The sequence below is a fragment of the Dermochelys coriacea genome, chromosome 1 (assembly GCF_009764565.3).
Source record: "Dermochelys coriacea isolate rDerCor1 chromosome 1, rDerCor1.pri.v4, whole genome shotgun sequence".
In the NCBI taxonomy this organism is placed as follows: Eukaryota; Metazoa; Chordata; order Testudines; family Dermochelyidae; genus Dermochelys; species Dermochelys coriacea.
In genome coordinates this window covers 348,643,122-348,670,900 of record NC_050068.2, presented here as the reverse complement: position 1 = coordinate 348,670,900, position 27,779 = coordinate 348,643,122, and the positions used below count along the sequence as shown (strand labels likewise).

The 27,779-nt window shown below is 41.5% G+C and overlaps 1 protein-coding gene across 2 annotated transcripts; it reads right to left on the bottom strand.

The window, feature by feature from the left end:
* On the bottom strand, positions 1-27,779 carry TMEM209 (transmembrane protein 209). Of its 2 annotated transcripts, none has more exons than XM_038386882.2 (15): positions 27,610-27,779; positions 24,156-24,295; positions 23,986-24,044; positions 15,826-15,957; positions 12,466-12,704; positions 11,847-12,051; positions 10,600-10,775; positions 9,456-9,527; positions 8,167-8,263; positions 7,094-7,219; positions 6,455-6,552; positions 4,408-4,522; positions 4,218-4,315; positions 3,249-3,322; positions 1-2,128 (listed from the first exon to the last, which is right to left on the bottom strand). In XM_038386882.2, the coding sequence occupies exons 1-15, from the start codon at positions 27,625-27,627 to the stop codon at positions 2,074-2,076; spliced, it is 1,704 nt and encodes a 567-aa protein (XP_038242810.1). In that variant the 5' UTR covers positions 27,628-27,779; the 3' UTR covers positions 1-2,073. The 2 variants fall into 2 exon arrangements, with proteins under 2 accessions (XP_038242810.1, XP_043355352.1); XM_043499417.1 differs by lacking the exon at positions 27,610-27,779 and adding an exon at positions 26,081-26,183.

The following is a 27,779-nucleotide window of genomic DNA, read 5'->3' as shown; positions in this document are numbered from 1 at the left end:
TTTAACCAAATGAACCCATTTAATACAGGCACCAAATTAACCATTGTTAACAGTCTGATCTCCAGGAAAAATTCATACCTCCTGGGGGAAGTTGTAGAGTAAGTTGCAGTTCTGACAGACAATGGCAGTAAGTTAGGCTCATGCATTAAAAATACCAAACAGATCAACTGAGATCATGAATGGTAATTGTGCTGAGCACACTAAAAATGACATTTCCAAACCCCTCCCCACCTGCTCATCTAGGTAGGCAATCCACAGTTCAGTAAAAACTGAACACAGTACAAAAGAATGCAGTCATTGTAAAACCAATACAAACCTTGTGTATTCTTCACAAGTCTAACCAGCCAGCTCTTCTACTGAATCCTGGAGGAATACTTCTAGCAGAGTTCTACAGAGCATCATCGTTGGTAGTTTAACACAGTGACATTGTGGTCTCAATTTTCCAGTTATTGTGGGTTGCAAGGGTAAAATTAAGTAGGCCACCCTGCCTTAACGTCATACCTGATGACAAGAGACTGAAAGAAACAGGAGGACCCTTAACATTACCCTTACCAGAGGGCTTCTGAAATGGTCACCACAAAATATATATAAAAAGAACCCTATAGCACACATTTTTAAAATTCCGTTTACCAGGATTTGCAATGTATCCTTTATCCCTATAGGAAAAAACCTTGGCATACATGTAGGAATCCATTTTGTTTAAAACAAGTTTAACTCAAATTTTTCCAAGGAGCAACTAGTCTACACTGCAGAGCAATTGTTTATATAACTGTAAAAAAACCATGTTGGCTTATCCAGGGACACCCCATCATTGCATATACTTGTCATAAAGAGCTGAACAGGTCTTTTTTCTCAAAGTAAGGTGTTGGCTGGCCTGAGGATCTAAAGTGACATGCCACCCATACAGGACAGGAGTTCAAGTCATAAATTTGATTCTTGCTTCTGGGTCATTATTATTTGCCCCAGGCAGGAAACACCAGCAAAGCCTCAAGTCCCTCCAGTGACTAACGCTGGTCAAGCTGCATCTGTTTGTCCTTGGTTATGATGAAATTCCCAGCAACATGGGGCTATGGGGGCGTGGAAGAGAGGATGCCCCTTTGGACTTCTAGGACATCCTGATCTAAGTGTAAAAATTTTGTTCTTAAGCAGAGACACTGAAGCTACATTCCATTTTAGAGTAAATTTTTACAGCTCAAACCTCTAAAAATAGGGGATTAATACCAGAAATACTAATGCGAGAACTTTTTAAAAAATAAATGAAGTTAGGGCAAGACTTCAACTGCAGTCAAGACATCAGCAACGTTTTGTTGCCCCAAACACGCTCAAGTTTAAAAGATATTGGGTTATTTTGTTTAAAAAAAAAGATCCATAAGAATATAGTCTAACTGGTGTGTAGGGTCTGAAATTTTCTTTCACTTACACCTACAGTGCAGTCACTTTAAAAGTGTGGTGGTGTCACAAAATCCCACTACACTGGTACTCCAATGATGGATAGCCACAAGCCTTTCTGCATAAGCCGAAGAGAATCCTGATTATGTGGCACTTCCCGGTGCATGTGGATCTTGCACTAGGCCACACTTGCAGTGACTGATTTTTCAAGTGGCAGCACTGAAGTAACAAGTACCAAGCAGCAGTGTACAACCTTAGTAGGGCAGTCCAAGTTGCACTGTAGTATTCTACCCTGCCACGCAGATGAGGGCTTACAATTCATTCCCCAAGCTCGCAGGGGTACCGTTGAGTTGCTTCTAATTCCAGTATCAGCAGTGGGGGCCTCTGGAGGGCAACTCAGCCAGAAGAATGGTGAAGGCTTTTAAAGTAGGGCTTGTAAAGGTGGGAAGTTGTAAAGAGACATCTATGCGCAAAAGAGCTGGTAGGAGTATTTCAATGCTGGAAGTATGTTCTCGTGCAAATAGTGAATTGAATGCAAACATATCCTTTGTTCACAAGGATATCACACTAGTACATCGTTGTAGGTTTATGTTCAAGGCACAAGTGTAATAAGCTGTTCAGTTACCTCAGAGATTGTTTCTCACTGTGTGAATGGGGAGGCTATCCACAGTGAACAGTGATGTACTAGTCTCCCAAGATCCACAGAACATTCACTCCTGATAAGCCAAGATTTACTCGCCTGCGAAGACAAAGTCGCCATAATAAAATAACAATAACCTCAAACGTACATTTAAAGTAAAGTTGCCAAGATAGGTTGCAAGCTCCTGACTCCAGCAGTTCTTTCAATTCCTGCCAAATGTTCCTTCTGTTTAAGAGTTGTGCTTCACCTTAAACAGAGTACAACCCCACAGGAATTAAATGGGAAAGTCTGGACTTCACTTTTATGTCAAAATAGGCAGAGTTGCCCAATACACATATTCAAAATTTCTTAATTTTGCTCCAAAAGCAAAGATTAGTGGCTAATGATGGCATCTAACTATACCTATATTTCTCAATGGCAGTGGATTTCAGGCCAGGATCTAGCCAGGCAGTAACTAAAGAGGCCAATATTTCAGTTTGTGCTCCACAAGATTGTCAGCCTGCAAAAAAAATTCAACTCTTTTTATGCACTTAGAGGCTCATATAAGTATAAGAAACTTTTAAAATTATTTTATTTCATTTCAGTGTTCTAATTTTCCTTGCTTAATCAATCTGATACTCCTTAGAACTTGCATAATTTAAGTGCTATCCCAGATTTTGGTAGGACATAAGAGTGCACAATTCCCCACAGTACTTTTTTAGTGCATTTAATTGTCCGTCCTCATTTGCTGCCCGGAATTAGTCTTTTCAGGAACTGAGGAGCTCGATTTTCCCCATGGAAGTTCAGAGTAAAGCTCTTGTATTTGAAGAGCTCAGCCTGAAATGCAAACTTTTAGCTCTCCCTGGAAAGTGAAAGTGGAGTCAGGTTTTTAAGGTAGATTTATATCCTTGTTCAAAAAAGAGAAAAAGGGCCCTTACCTCCCTGTCTCATGCTTGAGGATAAAGAATGATGTTCTGTATTTCCGTTAGAAATGCAAATTGCAAGTTTTAAATTATTTATCATAAGAGCGTAGGAGGCAGCTAAAGAGCATGTTGGGGGAGAGTGAAAGAAATAGGATGTTTGCTGACCAGCAAGAAACTGCCATACAGTGAAGAATACAGACTGTTTCTACAGGAACTTAATGTCAGTCTACATGCAGCTAAACTGCTTATTTACAACATGGAATGTTACAGTTCTCAGCCTGTATTAAATGCAGGGATTCATGGCACTCTATACCTACCCGAGCATCCCAGATTCTTTTGTCTTTATGATGCACAGGAACATAAGCAAGGTATGGAACATGTTGTTTCTGCCCTGAACTCACAGGAAGAGAAGAAGGTGAAGATTAAGTAATACATACAATATTCAGTCTGAAAGTTCTGCACAATTTCTTACTTAAAACAAGATACCCTTCACTTCCTGTCTTAAGCTTTTGTGTAATAATGATTTCCACTGTTAAACAGCTGTCACACTCCACACCAGAGGTGGCTGCACTTCACTGGATAGATATCATTATGGCATTTGTATGCTGACCTGCAAAGTATTTTGAGATGAAAAACTGCTATAGGAGGGAAACTATTACCAAAGGAAATATGGGCTTCTTCACCATAATGAACCTCCAGGATTTAAGTTAGTTTTGGGACACTGCTTATATCCTCCAGCTGGGCAAATGCAAAAAGAGAAAATTTGTTAGGCTGGATTATGACCTTCCACTCTTTTAAGGACTAGAGGAATTGACAATCATTTCTGAAACCAGGGCTCAAGTTTTGACCAGGGATCCAACAGCATCAATATAACTTTTTGATTCTGGGAATGGAAATTTTTCCCACACAGGCTTTTGCTGGTAAGAGATACAAGATCTACTGGTACTGAAGAATTAACACAGACCTCTGGGGTCTAAATTACTTATTTTAAACACTAGCAACTTATCAAAACAACATGCAACAAGGGGAAGATACTGCCTTCCCTGCTCTACAGAGGCTCTTTATGCTAATGGTGTTATTTAGAAGCAACTTATATGCCAAGGGCTATCACTAGATCAAGGTAACATGTTGCCTTGTACACTGCACTGAGCTTTGCTATATTCAAAGACAATTCCCCTGTCAATAAACCTGACTGCTCAAAAAAGATAACCAATCAACATCAGCTAGAGTTTTCAGAATGTATGTAGCTTTCTTGAGGTATCAGAAGAAAAGCACCATGTTCATACCTTGGGTAAGTTGTAAACTTGGCACTGGTAGATAAGCTCATAGTGGGGAGGGTTGATGGTGCTCTGGTGGATGCAAATAACATTCTCATTTGAAACATCTATGAATAGAAATTTAAGAGATAATATGGACATGAAGGACATGATCCAAGCAGTCAATCCCAGCAAACAAAGGGACAAAGGATGCCAATACCTGGCTTATCTGGTGTTTGAATGAAGTGTTGTGAAGTAAATGTTTTGCCATCAGGATATTTTGGGTGAGGAGGCAGCCTGGAGTCAAGATAAGTGCAGAACACATGCATAATGATCTGAAGAAAAAATTAAATCAGAATTTAGTGCCTATCAGACAGATTGTAGAAACAACTGCTATAATAAAGCGGTTAATCTTTAACAATCTCAGATGCTAGTTACAGAATCCAAGAGACAGTGATCCTATTACAGCTTTGACTGAACCCCAGCAAATTTAAAAACGGACAAAGCAGTGAAGTACTTTAATCACTGTCCTCAGTGGCCCAACACTTGACATTGGCCAGAATATTTATGTAAGATGTTGACAAGTTAAGGTTCATCTGTCAACTGAACAACAAGACGTCAGCCACAATGTGGCATATTCATTCCCTTCCAGAGATGGCTGTATGTCAGCGGCTACACCGAGGCTCTGACAGTGTTTTTATCTCTGCACCTCAAAGCAAAGTGGCAGAATTTAGAAGCGAACATGGACCCCAAACTAGAATATTTATTTTAACTCCTTCCCTCCTGCCCCATTATCTTAAAAGGTCTGATTGAGATCAACAGATTCAAACCAACCATGGTTTGGCAAACTGTATACTCACACATTGAGGTTTTTGTAAAACTTAAGACCACCTCTCTCAGTCTGAACAAGTACTCCTAGGGTGACCAGATGTCCTGATTTTATAGGGACAGTCCCGATATTTGGAGCTTTTTCTTATATAGGCTCCTATTACCCCCGACCCAATTTTTCACACTTGCTATCTGGTCACCCTAAGTACGCCCTATATACGGGGAAGAGTGCTAGAACCAGTACACAGTGGAAAGCAGATAAAACTAAACTGTACCTACTGTTAGTATTAAATGTATGTTAAAGTTCTTACAGTAACATTATTCATATTGCATGTACTGCAATTTTGCATTTGTTGACTTTTGTCTTGAAATTTTCAATGTTAACATTTCCTCAATGTACATTTTAGACTAGTAACTCATTCAGGGGGTTACAGAAGTTTAGGATGACTTGTCAGAACTAGTCTTTTCTTAGTAGTATTTAGATATTCAATACAGTCTCCAATGGCATCTCATCTGGTTGGTTGTGGGGGGGGGGGGGAAGGGGGCTCAATTCCAGGATGTCATATTCTCTCTCATGACTACAAGTGCTTTCCCTTAAGAACTGGTAGGTTCCTACTTGACTCAAGGCAGGACTTCAGCTATCTTTTGCAGAGACAGCAAGAAAAATAAATCCTCAGAATTGTGTCACTCATGTGTGTCATTATTCTTTGTATCTATGTCGTGACAGTGTTCTGACAACTGAAGTAATATTTTAATTCCCTGTTTTCAAGTACATGTTACTGTTTCTGCTAAAACACACTTACCCTCTGGCCTTTCAGGTCACTCAGCTCAGCCACACTGAGTCTCTCTCTCTAACTAGATTATTTACTCCTTTGAGTTAGTCATTTAGGATTTCACAGCAAACAATATTCAATTAAATGGGCACAAGACCACTCAAACCATGTTTATTATTCTTTCATGTGTTTACTTTGCAATCTGCTTTGGAGAACTGAAATTAGACATACAATCAAGGTGAAGTCATTTAATAATTTGTTCCTGTATTAGGAATTATTTTATAGAAGATTCATTTGAATGCAGATGATTACTTAATTGCGTCTGAATGTAGAAAACAATTGCAGTATCACGGTCGGAGCAAGTCAGGCTACACCCACCACAGCTATTCAACAGGCATTTCAATTATGTCTCAGTAAAAGTGATGCAAGATTAAGATACACAACAATATTATTTTTGTGATCTATATGGGGCTAGATCTGGTTTGCATAATTCTACCAAGTAATCTCATTGAGTGCAATGGGATTACTTTGGCAAATGAGGTGTGCAGGATTTGGATCATGTTCCTCAAGAGATTCACAAGCTCTCTCTCTACTTCATATTCCTATTACTAGCACTGAAAAATAATGCATTTTAAGTTTCATCAAAACACAACTATGCAAACTTACAGCAGAATCAGTGGGCAAATCAGTATCCCATTTACGGCCCTTGAAGTCCCCTCCTCTGTTCCATCGGAATGAACTCATGCATCCTCCCTGAGAAAGCTCTAAAGGCAACAGAGTTTATATTAAGTTATTTTGGGGCAAGGTTGGAGATGGAAATGGAAGAAGGCAATCTATTATATCTATTTCAGACATCATGCATATTTATGGTGCTGTATACATGAGAAATGCATGCAAGAAAAACACCTGTGAAGCAAATTTTAAAAATCACCATCAGGATTTTTAAAAAGATTTAAATCCTAAAACTCAGTTTTATTTGGAATTAAATCAGGGAGGGATAAAGTAGTAAGAGAAGAGATTGATTAAATTCAACAATAAGTTTCCAGAACAGACATTCAAAAGTGACAAAGCTTTTGTTTTAAGAATATTGTAAATTATATTAAGATCCCAAATCATTAAGTCACTTTAAACAATAGTAGAAAATTACAAATACTTGTGTATTTCCACTACTTGAAAAGCAGCCCCTCCTTCATACCTGCTGAAACCCAAATTCAAAGGTCTTGTTGACAGTGTTCAACTTCACTAACACTTGACACAGGAAAACTGTAATGAAGCACATTTTAAGTGTGCATGACAACCATTTACCTTTGATCCTTTCAACCAAATATTCCTGGTTTGGTGTAAGGTCCAGGTACTGCACTATAGTGTTCAGTGTCGGGATGAGTGGAGCTTTAACAAGAGCAGCTTGTTTCAGACTGCTAATACTGGCTTCTGCAATACAAAAAAGCACCAGCACATATGATCTATGGCCATCGCAGAACACTGAACATCCTCACTTACTCAAAAGCTCATTAAACAGACTATTACAAAGAGTTGACACATTCTGTTCAGCTTGCTTTCCTGTTGCACTCTGAGAAGCTGGGTCCTAGGAATAGTTGGCACACTACATTATCACTGATGTTGCCAAATACCAAATTCTGATCCTAGAGAAGTAGTTTACTTCACTGGGAGAAAGGTTGAGTCTGTTATTTACATCATCATGGCATACAAAACATGCTAGGCACCACACACACAGGAAGACAGTCCCTGTCCTGAAGACCTTGCATCCTATGAGACAAAATAAACTTATAATGGTGGGAAAAGGGGATACGACAAACTTTCTAGTGTTCCATTTGACTAAGTATATAGCAGATTCCTAACTGCCTCTCCATCTAGCCATTATTAGTTGGTTAATTTCTCATATGTGTCACAGCAGAAGTGGGTTTTAAGGAGAGATTAAAGTTTAAGTAACCTACAAAACAGAAGGCCAAATTATGCTCTCAGTTAAATTGGTGCAAGTTTGATGTAACAATGCAAATAAATGGAATTACTTCAGCTTAAACACCAGTTTAATTGAAGATAGATGCTCTTATAGCTGCTAGCCTGGATTCTAATAGTTAGAGATCAAATACCAGGTTATTGTCTTATTAAGGGATTTGCATCAGGAGGCTCAATTGGAACGAACAGTCTCCTCACAGATGCAGCTTTAACAAGATTCCTGTGTTTTCTGCATCTGTGGAAGTTGCTGCATAATCTAAGCTCTCTCTCATAAAAAAAACCTGTTTCTAGTTCTTAAGGTTGCAAAGAACACCCTTTTCTGTCTGGAAGTTTTCATCCTGAGCACAGGTATTAATGAGAACTGAACCAAATCTATTACAATAAGTTTCCAGAATTTATACCTCCAATCTGCAACTCTGGACACCCCATTCTTCTCAGCTGAGTGCTCACAGAATCAATCTCTTGCACAAGTGGCACTAAAATAGTCTCGCTAATCCACTAGAAGAGGAGAGAAAGGCAGACGGACAATTAAAAAGATAAGAAGCAATAGGAAGTCTGTGTGAAGTGTTACTATACCCTAATCAGTATCTGAATTACTGTTATGACTGCAAAGTAAAAAGGTGAACAAACAAACATTTAAGGGAGCAGAAGAGATATACAAAGTTATTAAGTAAACAGACTATCAGCTTATGGTAAGGTTTGAATGATTATTTAAAAGTTCAATGAATGAGTTGTAGACAACATTTCTAGACCATGATACAGACTTTTTGGATGGTGAGGGGACTAATGGTATGAAGAGCAGCAAGTCATCCACACACTGTTAATTTATGCTTGCATATGTCCATAATTCCCAGTCTGTTTTAAGGAAGAAGGGTGCCGACAGAAATATATTATTTGTGAACACTTGAGCTTTTCATGGATATTATTGGCTTAACAAACAAACATGCCTGGGGGGCTGCCATGAACTCCAACAAGTGGTGTATTGGAGTAATTTGTTATTTGGTTAACTAATACTTTTACCTTGAAGTGTAGTTAAGTCTGCATTAGCAATAGCAGAAATAACAGTTCTTAAAAGTCAGATTATGTCAGGATTTTCATTCTAACTTCTCAGCTGCTCAGACCTTTTGGAAAATTTTAATCTTGGGGATGGGATTTTCCATGCTTCAGTTCAGCCCAGGTGAGTTATTTTGAAATGTTTGAGGAAAACAGAGTCAGCAGGTTGAGTTGTGGAAAAGGGAAAAACAAGTCTAGCATTTTCATTGGTATGAACTTTACAATTTGAAGTTTCCAGGATGTCATAGCACAAAAGTCAGCAAGTGCAGGAGTTAAGGTTGAACGTGTAACCTTAATATCGCCCCCTTGTGAGCATGCTTTGTGTTAGTTGCTAGTTACACAGCCATTGCTAATCCTCAAATACACTCTAGTTCTTTCTACAACCTTCGGTACACATGTGGCAACTCGATTTTCCCCCCACCATTCTAATATAATTCAATTAGATCAGAAAGCAAAGTTCTGTTATGAATCAAAGATCATTAAGGAAGTATTACACTCTACCAAGTTTATGCCATAGCTCAGTTCCATTAAGCCTGAGGCAAATGATGAAGTACTCATGTACTTTCTAGCTGAGTTCTGCAGAAATAAGGACAGGACACTGAAATATTACACTCTAAAAAGCAATGATAGGACTTACATTTCTGAATTTAGCTGTCCATGAGTCCACATGATTGAGTAGTTGTCGATTCATTATCACCCTCAACCAAACCTAGGCAAAAAGTTAAGTAGTTTAAGAGACTTATTGCAAAGATATAGGAACCCAGCTGAACACAATGTGGCTTTTAGAGGACAAGCCATCTTATTGATACTAATTGCAGCATGTCCATCATAAGCCTCAGCTAGATTTTAGAATGTTCATATCTCACAGGACATTTCATGAGGACTATATACCAGTTGGTTTAACGCACCAAGTCTAGATGCACTATTTCGGTACCCATAGCTATTTGTATTAGGATAAAACTGGACTAAGCTAGTAGGATTTCTAGAAAAGGTTTAAGATAATGGAAAGTTACACTAACTAAACCAATGTGCAAGGTAGAGAAAAGGGATAACATTTAATTAAAAGACAGGCAAGTTAAGAGATACTCCTATTGGCCACACTAAATTCAGATGTGCGGTTCACTTCTCCAGGTATCTTACAAAATCCACTGACCATGTACAAGTGCAACGGAGGATTTTCAATATACATTCAGCTGCTTGAAATGCACTAGATGCAGTTAATTGTTACTGTTACAAACACTTTTATCCATAGTATAGAATGGAAGAAGTGAAGATTTCTCAACATCACTAAGTCCAAGAATGCAGTTAAACTACTAGTTTTTGAACTCCAGACTGAACTACTATATCTAGAGTTGTTATATATTACTACATAATTAAGGTGTTTGTGAGAAATTGATTAAAACAAGAAAAGGTTAAATCTATGTTTACTGTTTCCCACCACTGCCCACAAAATGACTACTAAAACTATAAAATTCTATATAGCAGATATATCCAGAAGTGTTTGGTCAGAAGTCACATTTTACCCCAAACAAATTTATAATTGACCTCTACTGGTGAAGGTAATGTAGTTTCCAACAAACTAGTTCAGATTGAAGTTTGGAATATAAATTTGTAGTAAGAAAATATTTTTCTAAATTATATGAAGGCAATTCAATGCTATGGGATTTACCCCCTCTCTTTCCAGTAATGCGAATGGGAGACACATCCAAATCCTTGTGGAAGACTGCAAAATTCACAACTGTATTTTTTTCCCTCGTGATTCCCTTGAGTTTTCTATTTACCTCTTCTGCAGCCTGCTTAGAGCTCAGATCAGCTTCATCTTTGTGTGCTGATGGGGCTTGGGACCTGCAGGCCAGCTGGTACTGGAACTTCCTCAGCATTTGTGCATAGTCTCCTATGGAACGGCTGTAGTTCCAAAGAGTCGGACTGCTGGAAGGAGAGCTGGAATCTGAACTCCCTGAAATTATCCATTCAGTAAACAATAATTACTCCATGTTGATTGCCAAACAATTTTTAAACAGTGGGAGGTTCCTGTACAGATAACAGGTCAGAACATTTAGGCTTTGACTGGAGAGACGCATCCACAAGTTGCTATGAACCCAAATGCCAAACGTAGTCTAAGAAAAGGAGTACTTGTGGCACCTTAGAGACTAACAAATTTATCTGAGCATAAGCTTTCGTGAGCTACAGCTCACTTCATCGGATGCATTCAGTGGAAAATACAGTGGGGAGATTTATATACACACACAGAGAACATGAAACAATGGGTGTTGTCATACACACTGTAAGGAGAGTGATCACTTAAGATGAGCTATTACCAGCAGGAAGGAGGGAGGGAAAGGAGGAAAACCTTTTGTGGTGATGATCAAGGTAAGCCACTTCCAGCAGTTAACAAGAATATCTGAGGAACAGTGGGGGGTGGGATGGGGAAGAAATAACATGGGGAAATAGTTTACTTTGTGTAATGACTCATCCATTCCCAGTCTCTATTCAAGCCTAAGTTAATTGTATCCAGTTTGCAAATTAATTCTAATTCAGCAGTCTCTTGTTGGAGTCTGTTTTTGAAGTTTTTTTGTTGAAGGATAGCCATACCTCTTGTCAAGATGAAGGCCCTGAGCCTTTACTGTAGGTCAATGAGTCCTATACAGAAATAGTTTGTCATTTATAGACATCCATGGGTTGTCTCCAGAGTGTCAACAGCTGTACATTTCTATCTATAAGACAAGGCTTTATTCTCTGGAATGTTTCCCCAAGGCTTCTGTGTTGCAAAGGGCTGTAGCAATCATGGAGCTCTGCTTCACATCTCACTTAGACTATTCAGTAAAAGACTTAACTTGTTCTGCATCAGTCTTCAGATTGTGCCTTTTACAAGGATTTGTTAAGAGGTAGCTACTGTGCAAATGACTTAAGTCCATTTCATTAAAATTGGCACATCTGTGTCTACCGTACACCAGAAGAACTGGAATACCATCTTACAGAATGCACTTAAAAAAACCAACTTTTAGACCAAAGAGAGCTACTTACTTACCCAGCTGAACTCGATGTTGCTTCTCTTCTTCACTTTGAAGGAAGCTGTCCAGGGACTTTAGGTCTGTCATATAATCTTCTTTGCCAATAGGTGAGTTATACACAGTTGGCGAAGAACGGTACCGAGACCTCAGCCCGCTGCTTTCCACTGGTCCAATGCTGGTGGGGTATGGTGAGCCACCAGGGGAGGGACTGAAGCTGGATACCTGTAGGAAATAGAGTGAATGATTGTTTTATTTTGTATAGCTGGAATTCTACTCATTAGTTTAAATCTGTAAACAAAATTAATGTATTTATCCCCATTTATCCAACTTGTTATTGCATTGCTAGTTACTGTTAAACTAGACACCACTTTGGCTTTAATATGTTTCAGCGGCTGGTTGGTTTATTTAAATTCTTACTGCATGACTGCCAGATGGTGCAAAGTGAATAAAATGCTATCACCAGTGGGAGATTGGAGAATTCCTGTAGGGTAAAATTTTACATCTGCTGTGCAAAAGATGTAAATAACTACACAAGGTGCATGCTACTAGAGAATCAGGTTCTGCAGTGTAGGACACAATACAAGCAATCTAATAAGCAAATTCCAACTTGTTACATTGGGTTATCAAGGCTATTACCTTACTGTAGTTGCTGTTTGGTGAGTAGGTCACAGCAGTGCTGTAAGAACTGCTGCTGCCTGACAAAGCCTGTAGCTGAGGACTGTACCCAGTCATGCAACCAGTGGCAAACTTTGGGCTGGTATTAGGTGAGCGGGATGGGCTGTAACTCAGCACACTCTGACCCTGGATTGGAGGAGAAGGTGTTGAAGAAGGGACTTTCTTGGTCACTAGCTCACAGGGCGGAGTTGTTTGTACTGCTGTAATAAAAAAAAAAAAAAAAGCAGAATTAGGGCTGAAGGAGCAGAAATCTGGATCATTTTTCTTAATTGTTGTTTTATTTCTTTACTATTTTAAGAAAATCCTACACTGAGACCAGAAAAGGAGAGTTGAAAGAAATCTCAGACCTATAAAATTCAGCAGTCAAGTCACAAGCACAGAAACTAGAGCTGTGACGGAGTAAAAGGATGGTCTTGTGGTTTGGGAACTCCACTGAAACTCAAAAGACTTGGGTTAAATTCTGCCACAGACACACTGTGACACCTTGGGTGAGTCATTACACCTCTGTGCCTCAGTTCTCCATCTGCAAAGCGGGAATAAAATACTTCCTTTCTTCCACCCTTTATCTTATCTATTTAGTGAATGCATCCGATGAAGTGAGCTGTAGCTCACGAAAGCTTACGCTCAAATAAATTTGTTAGTCTGTAAGGTGCCACAAGTATTCCACTTCAGGGCAGGGATTATTTTACTATGTGTTTGTATACAGTCTAGCTCAGAGGTGAGCAAACCATATCTGGCCCGCGGGACCCTCCTGCCCCAGGAGGCTGGCCCCCAGCCCCTCAACTGCTGTCTCCCCTTCCCTGCAGTCTCAGCGCCGCCGCAACGTTCTGGGTAGCCAGGCCGCAGTTGCAGAGCTGCGGCCTGACCCGGTGCTCTGGGCGGCGCGGATGTAGTGCCGCCAGCCACCGGTGCCCCAGGAAGCGTGGTAAGGGGGAAGAGAGGGGTTGGATAGAGGGCAGGGGAGTTGGGGGTGGTGGTCAGGAGGCAGGGAACAGGGAGGTTGAGTGGGGGCAGGAGTCCTGGGTGGGGCAGTCAGAAAGGAGGGGGGTTGGATAGGGCGGTGGGGGGCAGTCAGGAGCAGGGCTTCCAGGGGTGGTCAGGGCACAGGGAGAAGGGGTGGTTTGATGGGGCAGGGGTCCCGGGGGGCAATCAGGAATGAGAAGGGGGGTTGGATGGGGCAGCAGTCAGGGGTGGGGGGTCCAGGGACAGGGGGTGATGGATGGGGTAGGAGTCCTGGGGGAGCAGTCACGGGGTGGGGGGAGGGAGTCGGATTAGAGGCAGGGGCCAGGCCATGCCTGGCTGTTTGGGGAGACACAGCCTCCCCTAACCGGCCCTCCATACAATTTTGGAAACCCGATGTGGCCCTCAGGCCAAAAAGTTTGCCCACCCCTGGTCTAGCTCAGCAGGGCCCTGATTTCAGCTGGGACCTCTGGGCACTTTACTATTACAAGCATAGCAGTATACACAAATAACAGTAACACACATAATGAGAGACCTATTACGTTACATCCAGTCCTTCCCTATGGTCAATACAGGAACATTTCCTATTCTTTACGAGGTTGTTTCTTATGGATGGACCCTACTGTTTTAAAACCCTTGTACTGTGCCTAGCTACAATAGCAAGCAAGTGCTTTGCACAGAGCACTATTATAGGCATATCTAATTTAAAATTTCTTTAGTAAGGAGCTTCAGTCAGGTTCTTTGGGAAAGTTTCCATTTTTAACTTCATTTTATTAACCCTACCTATACACAACATCTCCAAAGAGTTTTAATACCCAGGGACTGATATGTTCTCTTCATAGTTTAGTCAAGTTACACATACTTGTTTTAATCTTTGCACATAGATCAATCACACTACAGCACAATCTTTACTCATGTTCTTCTATGCCCCTGATCTTTATTGATGCTTTCCTATGAAGTCCCTCCAACCTGATGCCATCTTTCTGCAGTCAGAGGTCAGATTGGTCGAGTGTGGTAGTAGCATACTGGCATTCCAGATTTGGTACATCTACTTTGTCATGTTCTTCTGTTTCTTAGTAATTTGTTTAGAAACTCAAAATATTTTATGAAGGAACTGATGTTTAGTTCGTCCTTTTTATACTTTACCTTAAGGTTTCTCTCTAACATGGCTATTTTTACCCAGTGTGTAGATTACTATGTCGTCTTATTTAAACATAAACCCTCTGTCTTTGCCTCCTCCCCAGTCCCACACATAGGGGACTACACCCCAGCCCATCCACCACAGAGTTTGAATTTCTCTCATTGTTTTTGTCTCCTACACTCCACCATTCACCCTTTTCTCCTGTCTTTTTTTGTTTTGTTTGTTCTTTATCATTATTGCTGCTTCTCCTGTTTCAATTATCTCCCCTCAAGTAATTTTTTGCTCATTCCCTTGGCTCCCCCACTCACTACTGCTCTAGATCAGAGGTCAAAAGGTGTTGGAAACAGTGATACATATTCACAGATTAGGGACAGAAGGGTCCATGCGATCATCTAGTTCAACCTCCTAACACAGGCCATATAATTTAACCCAATTATCCCTATACCAGTGGTTCTCAAACTTTTGTACTGGTGACCCCTTTCACACAGCAAGCCTCTGAGTGTGACCCCCCTTACAAATAAATATACATTTTTTTTAACAGTATTATAAATGCTGGAGGTGAAACAGGGTTTGGGGTGGAGGCCGACACTCGTGACTCCCCATGTAATAACCTCATGACACCCTGAGGGGTCACAACCCTGAGTTTGAGAACCCCTGCCCTATACTGACCCCATTAACTTGTGTTTGACTGAAGAATATCTTCCACAAAGGCATTCCATCTTGATTTGACGACTTCAAGAGAGCGATAATCCACCACTTCCTTCAGTAGTTTGTTCCAAAAGTCAGTCACCCTCACTGTTAAAAATGTGTTCCCTATTTCTAAGTTAACTCTGTCAGGCTTCAGCTTCCATCCATGGGTTCTTGTTATGCCTTTCTCTGATAAAGTAAAGAGCCCTTTATCACTCAATACTTTCTTTCATGAAGCTACTGGTACATGGTAATCAAGTAATTTCTTCATCTTCTGAATTTTCATTCCACTTCACCTAGTTACCCCATCTGCAGGGAGCAGTAAGGTGAAGTCAATCAAAATGCTCCCTGAATCAACACTCCTACCCTTCAGAAGGTATTGACTGCATCTCTCTTCTTTTTCTAGACATCTGTGTTTGGAGGCCCATGCTAGGTTGAAACCTATGGCAGTCTGTTCAGAAGGTTAAACATTTACAAACTCACTTGTAGACACCATTTTAAAGACTACTGCCAGAGATAATTGTCACACTTACATGCATTCTGAAGCCCGAGAAGGGACTGCTGTCCAGGACTCATAACTAAGCTAGTTGGTGCCACAGTGTATTTGAAATACCTCCAGAAATCAAATAAGGCATTCAGACTGAACAAAGATGCAAGTGCAAGTTCTAGAACAAAAACCAAAAACCATTATTTTAACAAGTTAGTTCTTTATATTTTAGAGTGTTCTTAAATTGCTCACCATTTACAAAATCAGTAACTTAACATCTTATGCTGTATGCAGTGTTGTTGTAGCCATGTTGGTCACAGGATATTAAAGAAACAAGGTGAGTGAGGCAACATCTTTTATTGGACCAACTTCAGTTGGTCCACCGTGTCTCTTTGACATCTCATGTTTTTTTCCCCACTCTACTGATATGAACACTATCATGGTAGAAGTTACTGTATATTCTTTGTACCATTTTGGAAAGATGCATTATTCACCAAAACTAAATAGTAAACTTTTTTTTAAGTAGATCAGAAACAGGAAGCTTGACAAACAGTGAGTGGGGCCTCTGGACAATCAAGGTGCTAAAGGAGCACTCACAGAAGACAAGGCTGTTGCAGAGAAGCTAAATTAATTCTTTGCATCAGTCCTAACTGCAGAGGATATGGGGGAGATCCCCACATCCAAGTCACTCTAGTTAAGTGACAAAACTGAAGAACTGTCCCAGAATGAGATGTCAGTAGAGGAGGTTTGGAACAAATTTATAAATTAAACAGTAATAAGTCACCAGGACCCAATGGTAATCACCCAAGAGTTCTGAAGGAACTCAAATAAGAAATTGCAGAACTACTACCATGGTATGTAACCTATCACACAAATCAGCCTCGGTACCAGATAATTGGAGGATAGCTCATGTGATGCCGATTTTTAAAAAAAGAATCCATAGGCAATCCTGGCAATTACAGGCCGGTGAGCCCAACTTCTGTGTCAGGAAAGCTTGAAGGTTAAAACTATAGTAAAGAACAAAATGATCAGACACACAGATGAACACTATATGCTAGGGAAGAGTCAATACGGTTTTTATACTGGGAAATCATACCTTACCATTCTATTTAGAATTCTTTCAGGAGGTCAACAAGCATCTGGACAAGGGTGATCCAGTGGATACAATGTCCTTGGACTTTCATAAAGCCTGACAAGGTCCCTCACTAAAAACTCTTAGGCAAAATAAGCAATCATGGGATAAGGGAGGGTACTCTCAAAGATCAGCAACTGGTTAAAAGACGGAAACAAATGGTAGGAATAAGTGATCAGTCTTTACAATGGAGAGAGGTAAATGGCAGGGTCCCCTAAGGTTCCTGTGCTGTTCAACATATTCATAAATGATCTGGAAAAATGGGTGACCTGTGAGGTGGCAAAATTTGCAGACAATACAAAACTACTCAAGATAGGTAAGTCCAAAGTAGGGATTAAACAGTAACGATTAAAACAGTTAACCAATATAATTTTAATAGTTTAGATGGGTACTTTTTAAAACGATATTTACATCCCTAGTCCAAAGCTAACTGCAAAGAGTTATAAAGGGATCTCACTAAACTGGGTGACTAGGCGACAAAACAGCGGATGAAATTAACTGTCAATAAGTTCAAAGTAATGAACATTGGAAAACATAACCCCAACTATATACACAAAGTGATGAGGTCTAAATAAACTGTTACCACTCAAGAAAGAGATCTTGGAGTCATCATGGATAGTTCTCTGAAAACATCCACTCAATGTGCAACGGCAGCCAAAAAAAACCTAACAGAATGTTAGGAACCATTAGCAAAGGGACAGATGATAAAACAGAAATCATCATAATGCCACCACATTAATCCATGGTACACACACTCCTTAAATGCTACATGCAGTTCTGGTTGCCTGATCTCAAAAAAGGTATATTAGAATTGGCAAAGGTACAGAGAAAGACAACAGAAATGAGTAGGGGGTACGGAACAGCTTCTACATAAGGAGAGATTAAAAAGACTAGGACTGTTCAGTTTAGAAAAGAGACAACTACAGGAACAGGGATATGATAGAGCAGCGATCTCCAAAGTGGGGTGCGTGACAGGAGAAGCGCTGCAGGCAGCTTGGCTCTCCTCGCTCTGTCTTTAGCAGCACGCCACCGGCAGCTCGGCTCTCCCCATTCAGTCTTCAGTGACAAGCCGCCGGCAGCTTTTTTTTTTTTTTTTTCGCTTCCCCGAGCTGGCCCTGGGAGTGCACGATTCAAAAAGTTTGGAGACCCCTGTGATAGAGGTCTGTAAAATCATGAATGGTATGGAGAAGGTGAACAGGGAAGTGTGATTTATCCATTCACATAATGCAAGAATAAAGTGTCACCCAATTAAATTAATAGGCAGCAAGTTTAAAACAAATATAAGGAAGTACTTCTTCATACAATGCAGTGTCAACCTGTTGAACTCATTTCCATAGGATGTTCTGAAGGCCAAAAGTGTAATAGGATTAAAAAAAAAATTAGATAAATTCATGGAGGATCAACAGCTATTAGCCAAGATGGTCAGGGACATATTTTATGCTAGAACTCTGGAGAAAGATTTTATACATACCTACATATATACAGACACACACACATATATATTTTTAATCATACAAGTTAATTTAAAAAAAATCACATACATAAACAAAGGGCTGCTTTATAAGCTTCACATTCTTTAGAGAATTAAGTTTTGGAATCTAGACCAGCTGACATCTCTAAAGGTTACAAGTGTAACTCCACCATTTGAAAAAACAAGTGATGCCTAAAGAGCTGGAAGTCAATACACAAGTTAGCTTTGTTTATATTTAGTTAATATGGTGTTATATTTACATATCAACATGGATGACATAACAACACATCACTGTGTTTAAGGAATCTGAAGCAATTTCCCCTAAAGCTGCGATATGCTTTCATTTTCATATCATCCCCAGGTTTGGAACAACCTACAACTCCCTCTTCTCAAATCCAGCCTTTTCGAGTTTTCTATCACTGATCTCTTATGTGTCTATTCCCACTCTTCATTTTCATCCTTTGTTAGCTTAATATCTCTCGTTTAGCTTGTAGACATCTTGAAAATCAGACAGCTGCAGCGGCACAGGAGCTAGCAAACAGAGCTCTAAACAGGGGAGTTTGAGTGGGAGTTTGCAAGGGGAGTTTGGATTGTGCTTGTTTGGGGTTTGCTTTTGCTGGGGTGTGTGTGGTCTTTTTGGTGTGGCTTGAGTTTCCCAGATTAACAGGATTTAGGTGGGAAGGAGATGACAGATACAGAGGAAGCTGTGGGAGTGACTCCTGCAGTGAAAGACACATTGAGGATGACTGGATGTGGAAGCTGTGGTATGTACATGATCCTGGAGGGGGAAACCGGTAAGAGTTTTTTCTGCATGAAATGCCGTCTGATAGAGCTGATGGAGGAAAAGACCCGAGGTTTGGAGATGCAGGTGGAAAGTCTGGTTGAGTTTAGGAAGGGGTTTGAGCAGATGATGGAGCAAAGATATGAGGTATCTGAAGGGAAAAGCTCAGACTCACGGATGGAAGCAGGGCTGGGGAATTTTGAGGAGAGACTGGATGAGGAAAGTGGTCAGTGGAAACATGTGACTCAAAGAACCAGGCAGAGAAAAAGACGGGCTAGTGAAGGAGAAATAGAGCTTAGGAACAGGTTTGCAGAGTTGGAAAATGAAGAAGGGGCTCAGCAGGTAGTCGCTGAAGGTGGAAGGGTAAGGAAGAAGAGAAGAGAGGCTAGCCCTATAGAAAAAGGGGAAGAGTCAAGGGAGACTACACCAAATATGAGCCCCAGGAGGATACAGGATGGGTTGAAGAGAATTGTAAGGGAAAATAGGAATGGAAAGAACTTGCAGCCAGAGGGAACAGGGGAGAGACTGGAGAATAGCACTGTCACCAGGAAAAGGCAGGTCTATGTGATCGGGGACTCTTTATTGAGAAGAATAGACAGGCCTGTAACTAGAGCTGATCCTGAAAATAGAAGGGTGTGCTGTCTTCCGGGTGCTAAGATACGGGATGTAGACCTGAGGTTGAAAAGGATCCTCAAGGGAGCGGGAAAGAATCCCCTAATTATCCTTCATGTGGGAACAAATGATACAGCCAGATTCTCGCTGGAAAGTATCAAGGGAGACTATGCTAGGCTGGGGAAGACGCTTAAGGAAATTGAGGCTCAGGTGATCTTTAGCGGGATCCTTCCTGTTCCTAGAGAAGGGCAACAAAGGTGTGACAAGATTATGACTGTCAACAGATGGCTTAGGCAGTGGTGCTATAAGGAGGGCTTTGGGATGTATGGCCACTGGGAGGCATTCACGGACAGAGGTCAGTTCTCTCGGGATGGACTTCATCTGAGTAGGGAAGGAAATAGACTTCTAGGATCGAGGCTGGCACAACTGATAAAGAGAGCTTTAAACTAGGAATTGGGGGGAGATGGATGGGAGATGTCCAGAAAATCTCCACGCCAGATTTTAGCATTGAGAGGGAAGAAGATGAAGTAAGAAAGGATACAGCCATGGGTAGGAGAATGTATATAAGGAGCGAGGGCGGTGTGGATACTAGTCTAATAGGTTATACTGGCTGTAGAATGACTGTGCCTAATAGGGTACAAAATGTGAGCGAGGCCAAACAGCAAAAATTAAGATGTTTATACACCAATGCGAGGAGTCTAGGTAACAAAATGGAGGAACTAGAGCTACTGGTGCAGGAAGTGAAACCAGATATTATAGGGATAACAGAAACATGGTGGAATAGTAGTCATGACTGGACTACAGGTATTGAAGGGTATGTGCTATTTAGGAAAGACAGAAACAAAGGTAAAGGGGGTGGAGTAGCATTGTATATCAACGATGAGTTAAAATGTAAAGAAATAAGAAGCGATGCAATGGATAAGACAGAGTCTGTCTGGGCAAAAATTACATTGGGGAAGAAAACTAGTAAAGCCTCTCCTGCGATAGTGCTTGGGGTGTGCTATAGACCTCCGGGATCTAATTTGGTTATGGATAGAGCCCTTTTTAATGTCTTTAATAAAGTAAATACTAATGGAAACTGCGTGATCATGGGAGACTTTAACTTCCCAGATATAGACTGGAGGACCAGTGCTAGTAATAATAATAGGGCTCAGATTTTCCTAGATGCGATAGCTGATGGATTCCTTCATCAAGTAGTTGCTGAACCGACTTGAGGGGATGCCATTTTAGATTTAATTTTGGTGAGTAGCGAGGACCTCATAGAAGAAATGGTTGTAGGGGACAATCTTGGCTCAAGTGATCATGAGCTAATTCAGTTCAAACTAAATGGAAGGATTAACAAAAATAAATCTGCAACTAGGGTTTTTGATTTCAAAAGGGCTGACTTTCAAAAATTAAGGAAATTAGTTAGGGAAGTGGATTGGACTGAAGAACTTATGGATCTAAAGGCAGTTGAGGCCTGGGATTACTTTAAATCAAAACTGCAGAAGCTATCGGAAGCCTGTATCCCAAGAAAGGGGAAAAAATTCATAGGAAGGAGTTGTAGACCAAGCTGGATGAGCAAGCATCTTAGAGAGGTGATTATGAAGAAGCAGAAAGCATACAGGGAGTGGAAGATGGGAGGGATCAGCAAGGAAAGCTACCTAATTGAGGTCAGAAGATGTAGGGATAAAGTCAGAGAGGCTAAAAGTCGAGTAGAGTTGGACCTTGCAAAGGCAATTAAAACCAATAGTAAAAGGTTCTATAGCCATATAAATAAGAAGAAAACTAAGAAGGAAGAAGTGGGGCCGCTTAACACTGAGGATGGAGCGGAGGTTAAAGATAATCTAGGCATGGCCCAATATCTAAACAAATACTTTGCCTCAGTCTTTAATAAGGCTAAAGAGGATCTTGGGGATAATGGTAGCATGACAAATGGGAAGGAGGATATAGAGGTAGATATTACCATATCAGAGGTAGAACCGAAACTGAAACAGCTTAATGGGACTAAATCGGGGGGCCCAGATAATCTTCATCCAAGAATATTAAAGGAATTGGCACCTGAAATTGCAAGCCCATTAGCAAGAATTTTTAATGAATCTGTAAACTCAGGAATAGTACCAAATGATTGGAGAATTGCTAATATAGTTCCTATTTTTAAGAAAGGAAAAAAAAGTGATCCAGGTAACTACAGGCCAGTTAGTTTGACATCTGTAGTATGCAAGGTCCTGGAAAAAATTTTGAAGGAGAAATTAGTTAAGGACATTGAAGTCAATGGTAAATGGGACAAAATACAACATGGTTTTACAAAAGGTAGATCGTGCCAAACCAACCTAATCTCCTTTTTTGAAAAAGTAACAGATTTTTTAGATAAAGGAAATGCAGTGGATCTAATTTACCTAGATTTCAGTAAGGCATTTGATACCGTGCCACATGGGGAATTATTAGTTAAATTGGAGAAGATGGGGATCAATATGAACATCAGAAGGTGGATAAGGAATTGGTTAAAGGGGAGACTGCAACGGGTCCTACTGAAAGGCGAACTGTCAGGTTGGAGGGAGGTTACCAGTGGAGTTCCTCAGGGATCGGTTTTGGGACCAATCTTATTTAATCTTTTTATTACTGACCTTGGCACAAAAAGTGGGAGTGTGCTAATAAAGTTTGCAGATGATACAAAGCTGGGAGGTATTGCCAATTCGAAGAAGGATCGGGATATTATACAGGAGGATCTGGATGACCTTGTAAACTGGAGTAATAGTAATAGGATGAAATTTAATAGTGATAAGTGTAAGGTTATGCATTTAGGGATTAATAACAAGAATTTTAGTTATAAGTTGGGGACGCATCAATTAGAAGTAACGGAAGAGGAGAAGGACCTTGGAGTATTGGTTGATCATAGGATGACTATGAGCTGCCAATGTGATATGGCTGTGAAAAAAGCTAATGCGGTTTTGGGATGCATCAGGAGAGGCATTTCCAGTAGGGATAAGGAGGTTTTAGTACCGTTATACAAGGCACTGGTGAGACCTCACCTAGAATACTGTGTGCAGTTCTGGTCTCCCATGTTTAAAAAGGATGAATTCAAACTGGAGCAGGTACAGAGAAGGGCTACTAGGATGATCCGAGGAATGGAAAACTTGTCTTATGAAAGGAGACTTAAGGAGCTGGGCTTGTTTAGCCTAACTAAAAGAAGGTTGAGGGGAGATATGATTGCTCTCTATAAATATATCAGAGGGATAAATATAGGAGAGGGAGAGGAATTATTTAAGCTCAGCACCAATGTGGACACAAGAACAAATGGGTATAAACTGGCCACCAGGAAGTTTAGACTTGAAATCAGACGAAGGTTTTTAACCATCAGAGGAGTGAAGTTTTGGAATAACCTTCCAAGGGAAGCAGTGGGGGCAAAAGATCTATCTGGTTTTAAGATTCTACTCGATAAGTTTATGGAGGAGATGGTATGATGGGATAATGGGATTTTGGTAAGTAATTGATCTTTAAATATTCAGGGTAAATAGGCCAAATCCCCTGAGATGGGATATTAGATGGATGGAATCTGATTTACTATAGAAAATTCTTTCCTGGGTATCTGGCTGGTGAATCTTGCCCATGTGCTCAGGGTTTGGCTGATTGCCATGTTTGGGGTCGGGAGGGAGTTTTCCTCCAGGGCAGATTGGAGAGGCCCTGGAGGTTTTTTTTGCCTTCCTCTGTAGCATGGGGCATGGTTGACTGGAGGGAGGCTTCTCTGCTCCTTGAAGTTTTGAACCATGATTTGAGGACTTCAATAGCTCAGACATGGGTGAGGTTTTTCATAGGAGTGGTGGGTGACATTCTGTGGCCTGCGCTGTGCAGGAGGTCGGACTAGATGATCAGAGTGGTCCCTTCTGACCTTAGTATCTATGAAAAAAAGAGCTTTGTCTAACTACTACATGAAATGTAAAGCACACCTATAGCACCACGTAAGTAGTAAAGTTCTGTCTTCTACTTTCTGAAAGCCTCAACACACATGAAACTTGATCTAAGATAACAGATAAGCCTTTTTTTGCCGCAAATTTGTCACAAGAGATAAACCCAGACAGATCCAAACTGGACATGGAAAGTGAAGTCCGATTTCTGTATGATCAAAAAGTGGGCTAAAAATTTTCAAATACCGACATGAAGAAAACAAAAGGGTTGAATTTAGATGCTGTTTCCTCACATAAGTAAACCATCACCAAGTACAATCACTTACCAATATACCACAGTGGCCAGTATGTAATGTTATAATATGAACTTATCAGTTTTCCAGTCCTGAAAGAGAAAAAAAACTGAGATGGCATCTCTCTGACCCACAATACACGGAAATATGTAGGAACATAATGACATCCTTTTATTAAGTTTTAAAACTGTTGGGGAACTTACATTTCAGTATAAATCATGCCTGCAACTGACACATTAAGGAGTCCCCAAGCCAAAACCACTTTTCTGGCTTCAGTCTCCTTCCTCATCTTGATGGTTCTGTCAATGAGGGAAGTAGCTGGACTCTGTTCCCCCTGCATCATCTGTAAAGAGAGAAGCATAGGGAAAGTCAAGAATTGAGACATTTATATAGCGTCACTCTCCTTTAGCGCCAGACTAAAGAAATGTTAAACAGTCCCTAGGAAATTGCATTTAGGGAGTTCATTTCTAGTTACAGATTAATATTTAATAGTAAACAGTGTTAAGTACTTTTTTTTTCTTGGGCTAAAAAAATACTTTTTTCACATAGCTCCTTCTATGAGCATTCTCTACTCATTAGGACCATAACGAACACTGAGCTACTTTTACCATTTGGGTATTGGGAAGGAAAACCTACCCGCACAGGATGGAGGGCCAGATTCTCATCTCACTCCAGTTTTATAATAGAGTTAGTCCCAATATGTATTGGGAACCAAAGCAGAATCAAGCCCAGACTATCAAATTCCTGGAAGTTCATATTTTTCACTTTACAGACATGCTTGAAAAACACCTTTACCCCCAGTTTTTGTGGATAAAACATGGGGGGCAGGGGGAAGTCACATGGATTAAGTAACCATTCAGTACATTTTTGAAAGCTCCTGTCCTTTAGTAAGGGATGTGTAAGATTTTTTTCTCTTCTAGTCTGTGGGGAGTCATAGGGATGAGAGACCTTGTAAGATCTTGCAGTCCTTTTGTACAGACACTTCCCTTTCACTTTAATGGGCACTACATACACTGTTGGATTGAGAATTGGCTACTGCACTAAAATACTGCCCCCAGGGTGGATAAAAATCAATGATTTTTTTAATTTAAATTGGATTTTTTTGATAAAATGCTTTTTGAGGGGAAAAAAAACCTATCTAGAGATAGTTTTAATTAAGATACAGTATAGCTCAAAGATATCTCATTATGGATTAGGGATTATAAATTCTAATTCTATAGTATGAGACAATATATTCATGTCATGTTTAAGAAAAGTTTTGTAAATGATTTCCAATAGTTCATGGATTAGGGACCCAATATTATGGGGTTCCACAGGATTCTGTATAGATTATTTACTTTAATCTTTCCATCTTCACAATGGGACTCAGTGCTCAGTCTAGAAGATACCATCAGAGATGCTTAGTTTTGCAGTTCTCAAACTGTGGATTTGTTTCCCGAGTGGTAACATGCTTGTTAACAGCAAAAAATGTTATTAAATAAATAAATATATAGAGGTGAGAAATAACAGACCTCAACTCTATTGTCCCTCTGCAAATTTGTGTACACAGAGTCAATCCCTTACCTCTCTCTAAAAGTGCAAAGTTTCAAAAAGTTCAATGAATAGAAGATTGTTGGGGGAGGAATAGATCTGAACAAGGAGAAGAGCTCTGGAGATATGCTTGTTTTGTTAAAATATTATATGTTTGCTGTTGAAGAAAAAAATCCAGAATACTTAACGTTGTTGTTTTAGTTAAATAAAACAATTTAAATGTCTGTCTGGTGATGTTCTCCTCCTAATACAGCATAGCAAGAAAATCCTCCAAATATTAATGATTAACCTGTTGAATTGGAGATAGATATTTATGAAGTCATTGGGAGGTGAACTGCTTCAGTTACCTTTGGTAAATTAAATAACCAAACAATCTTCATTTTATGATATAGCTGTAAAACTAATCTGAAAAGTTTTCAAAATAAATCACTGTTTAAAAATGTAGAGTGTGTACCTTCTAAAAATGAAACCTACATCTATCTCTGAGTTTCAGAGTAGCAGCCGTGTTAGCCTGTATCCGCAAAAAGAAAAGGAGTACTTCCTGAAAGGCAGTAGCTAGGTTGACCTAGCACTGCCTACATTGCTCAGGTCTGCTTACCTACATTGTTCAGCGGTGTGGATTTTTCACCTGATTTTTCAGCGACGCTGCTGAGTTGACTTAACTTTTCAGTGTTGCCCTAGTTCACGGTTTCCTGGTACTCCCTGCTCTCTCTGTATCTCTTGTCTCAGACACTTCCTACAGTCACATAAGGGGTTTTGCCATCACTGGAGTAAACCCACCTCTCTGAGAGGCAGTAACTAGGTTGACAGAATAACTCTTCTGTCAACCTAGCAGCATCTACCCTGGGACTTGGTCAGTTTACTCTCCTAGGGGAGTTTTGCACACCCTTGAGCAATGTAGCTAGGTCGATCTACATTTTAGGTGTAGACCAGGCCTTAGACTGTAAATTCTTTGGGACAGAGACTGTCTTTTTGTTCTGTTTATACAACACCTGACATAATGGGGCCTTGGTCCATGACTCGGACTCCTGAGCACAATCTACGGTAATACACATAACTGTAAGACAGTGCTTCCCGTTTCCCAGAGTTGGCCAATCTGCAGGACACCCCTGGGATGTGCAGCTCAGCTGGGCCCCTCTGTGCCGCACAGCTGTATCTACACTAGCAACATTAGCCACCGCTGCTAGGGGGCAGTGGATCAGCCCCACTTTCCTGAGCGGGAGGGTAGGCCAGAGGCTGCATCTACACCAGGGACATCAGTCGCCACTACGAAGGAGTGCCAGCGACAGATCAACCCCCACGTGAGTGGGGGTGCCCAGCACAGCGGCTGTCCACACTAGGGAGGTTAACGGCTGCTGCCAAGGGGGGGCCGGCGACAGATCAGCCCCCACTTGAGTGGGGGGTGCCCAGCACAGCGGCTGTGTCCACGCTAGGGAGGTTAACGGCTGCTGCCAAGGGGGGGCCGGTGACAGATCAGCCCCCACTTTACTAGGGGGTGCCCAGCACAGCGGCTGTGTCCACGCTAGGGAGGTTAACGGCTGCTGCCAAGGGGGGGCCGGTGACAGATCAGCCCCCACTTTACTAGGGGGTGCCCAGCACAGCGGCTGTGTCCACGCTAGGGAGGTTAACGGCTGCTGCCAAGGGGGGGCCGGTGACAGATCAGCCCCACTTGAGTGGGGGGTGCCCAGCACAGCGGCTGTGTCCACACTAGGGAGGTTAACAGCTGCTGCCAAGGGGGGGCCGGCGACAGATCAGCCCCCACTTTACTAGGGGGTGCCCAGCACAGCGGCTGTGTCCACGCTAGGGAGGTTAACGGCTGCTGCCAAGGGGGGGCCAGCGCGGGGCCCAGCTCTGCCCGGTGGGCCCGCACCCGCTGGACGGCGAGCGGCCTCCCCCATCCCGCTATCGCCAGCCACGGGAGGGGCCGCACGCTGGGCCCACCCAGCGCTCCCCGTGGGGGGAGGGGCACAGCCCCCACCCAGCCCCGGGGGCAATGGGGAGCGGGGAGGGCAGAGCCTCTCCCCAGCGAGCAGCCGGCTCGGAGGAGGAGGCGGGAGGGGATCGCTCTCGCCCCCGCCCCCCCCATGGCGTGAAGGGGGCCGGAAGCCCCCGTCTTCCAACACTCACCCCGCCCGCGTGCGGCATCGGCCTCCCCCACGACCAGTCCCCACTGCGCTTGCGCCGACTCCGCGCGGCCGCCGGCCGGAAGCGAAGCCTTCCCACAGGGGAGGGAGGGGCTTGTTGCCATGGGGACGGGGAGGCCGCGCGCTCGCGCCGCGAGCCGCTGCTCCTCCCGC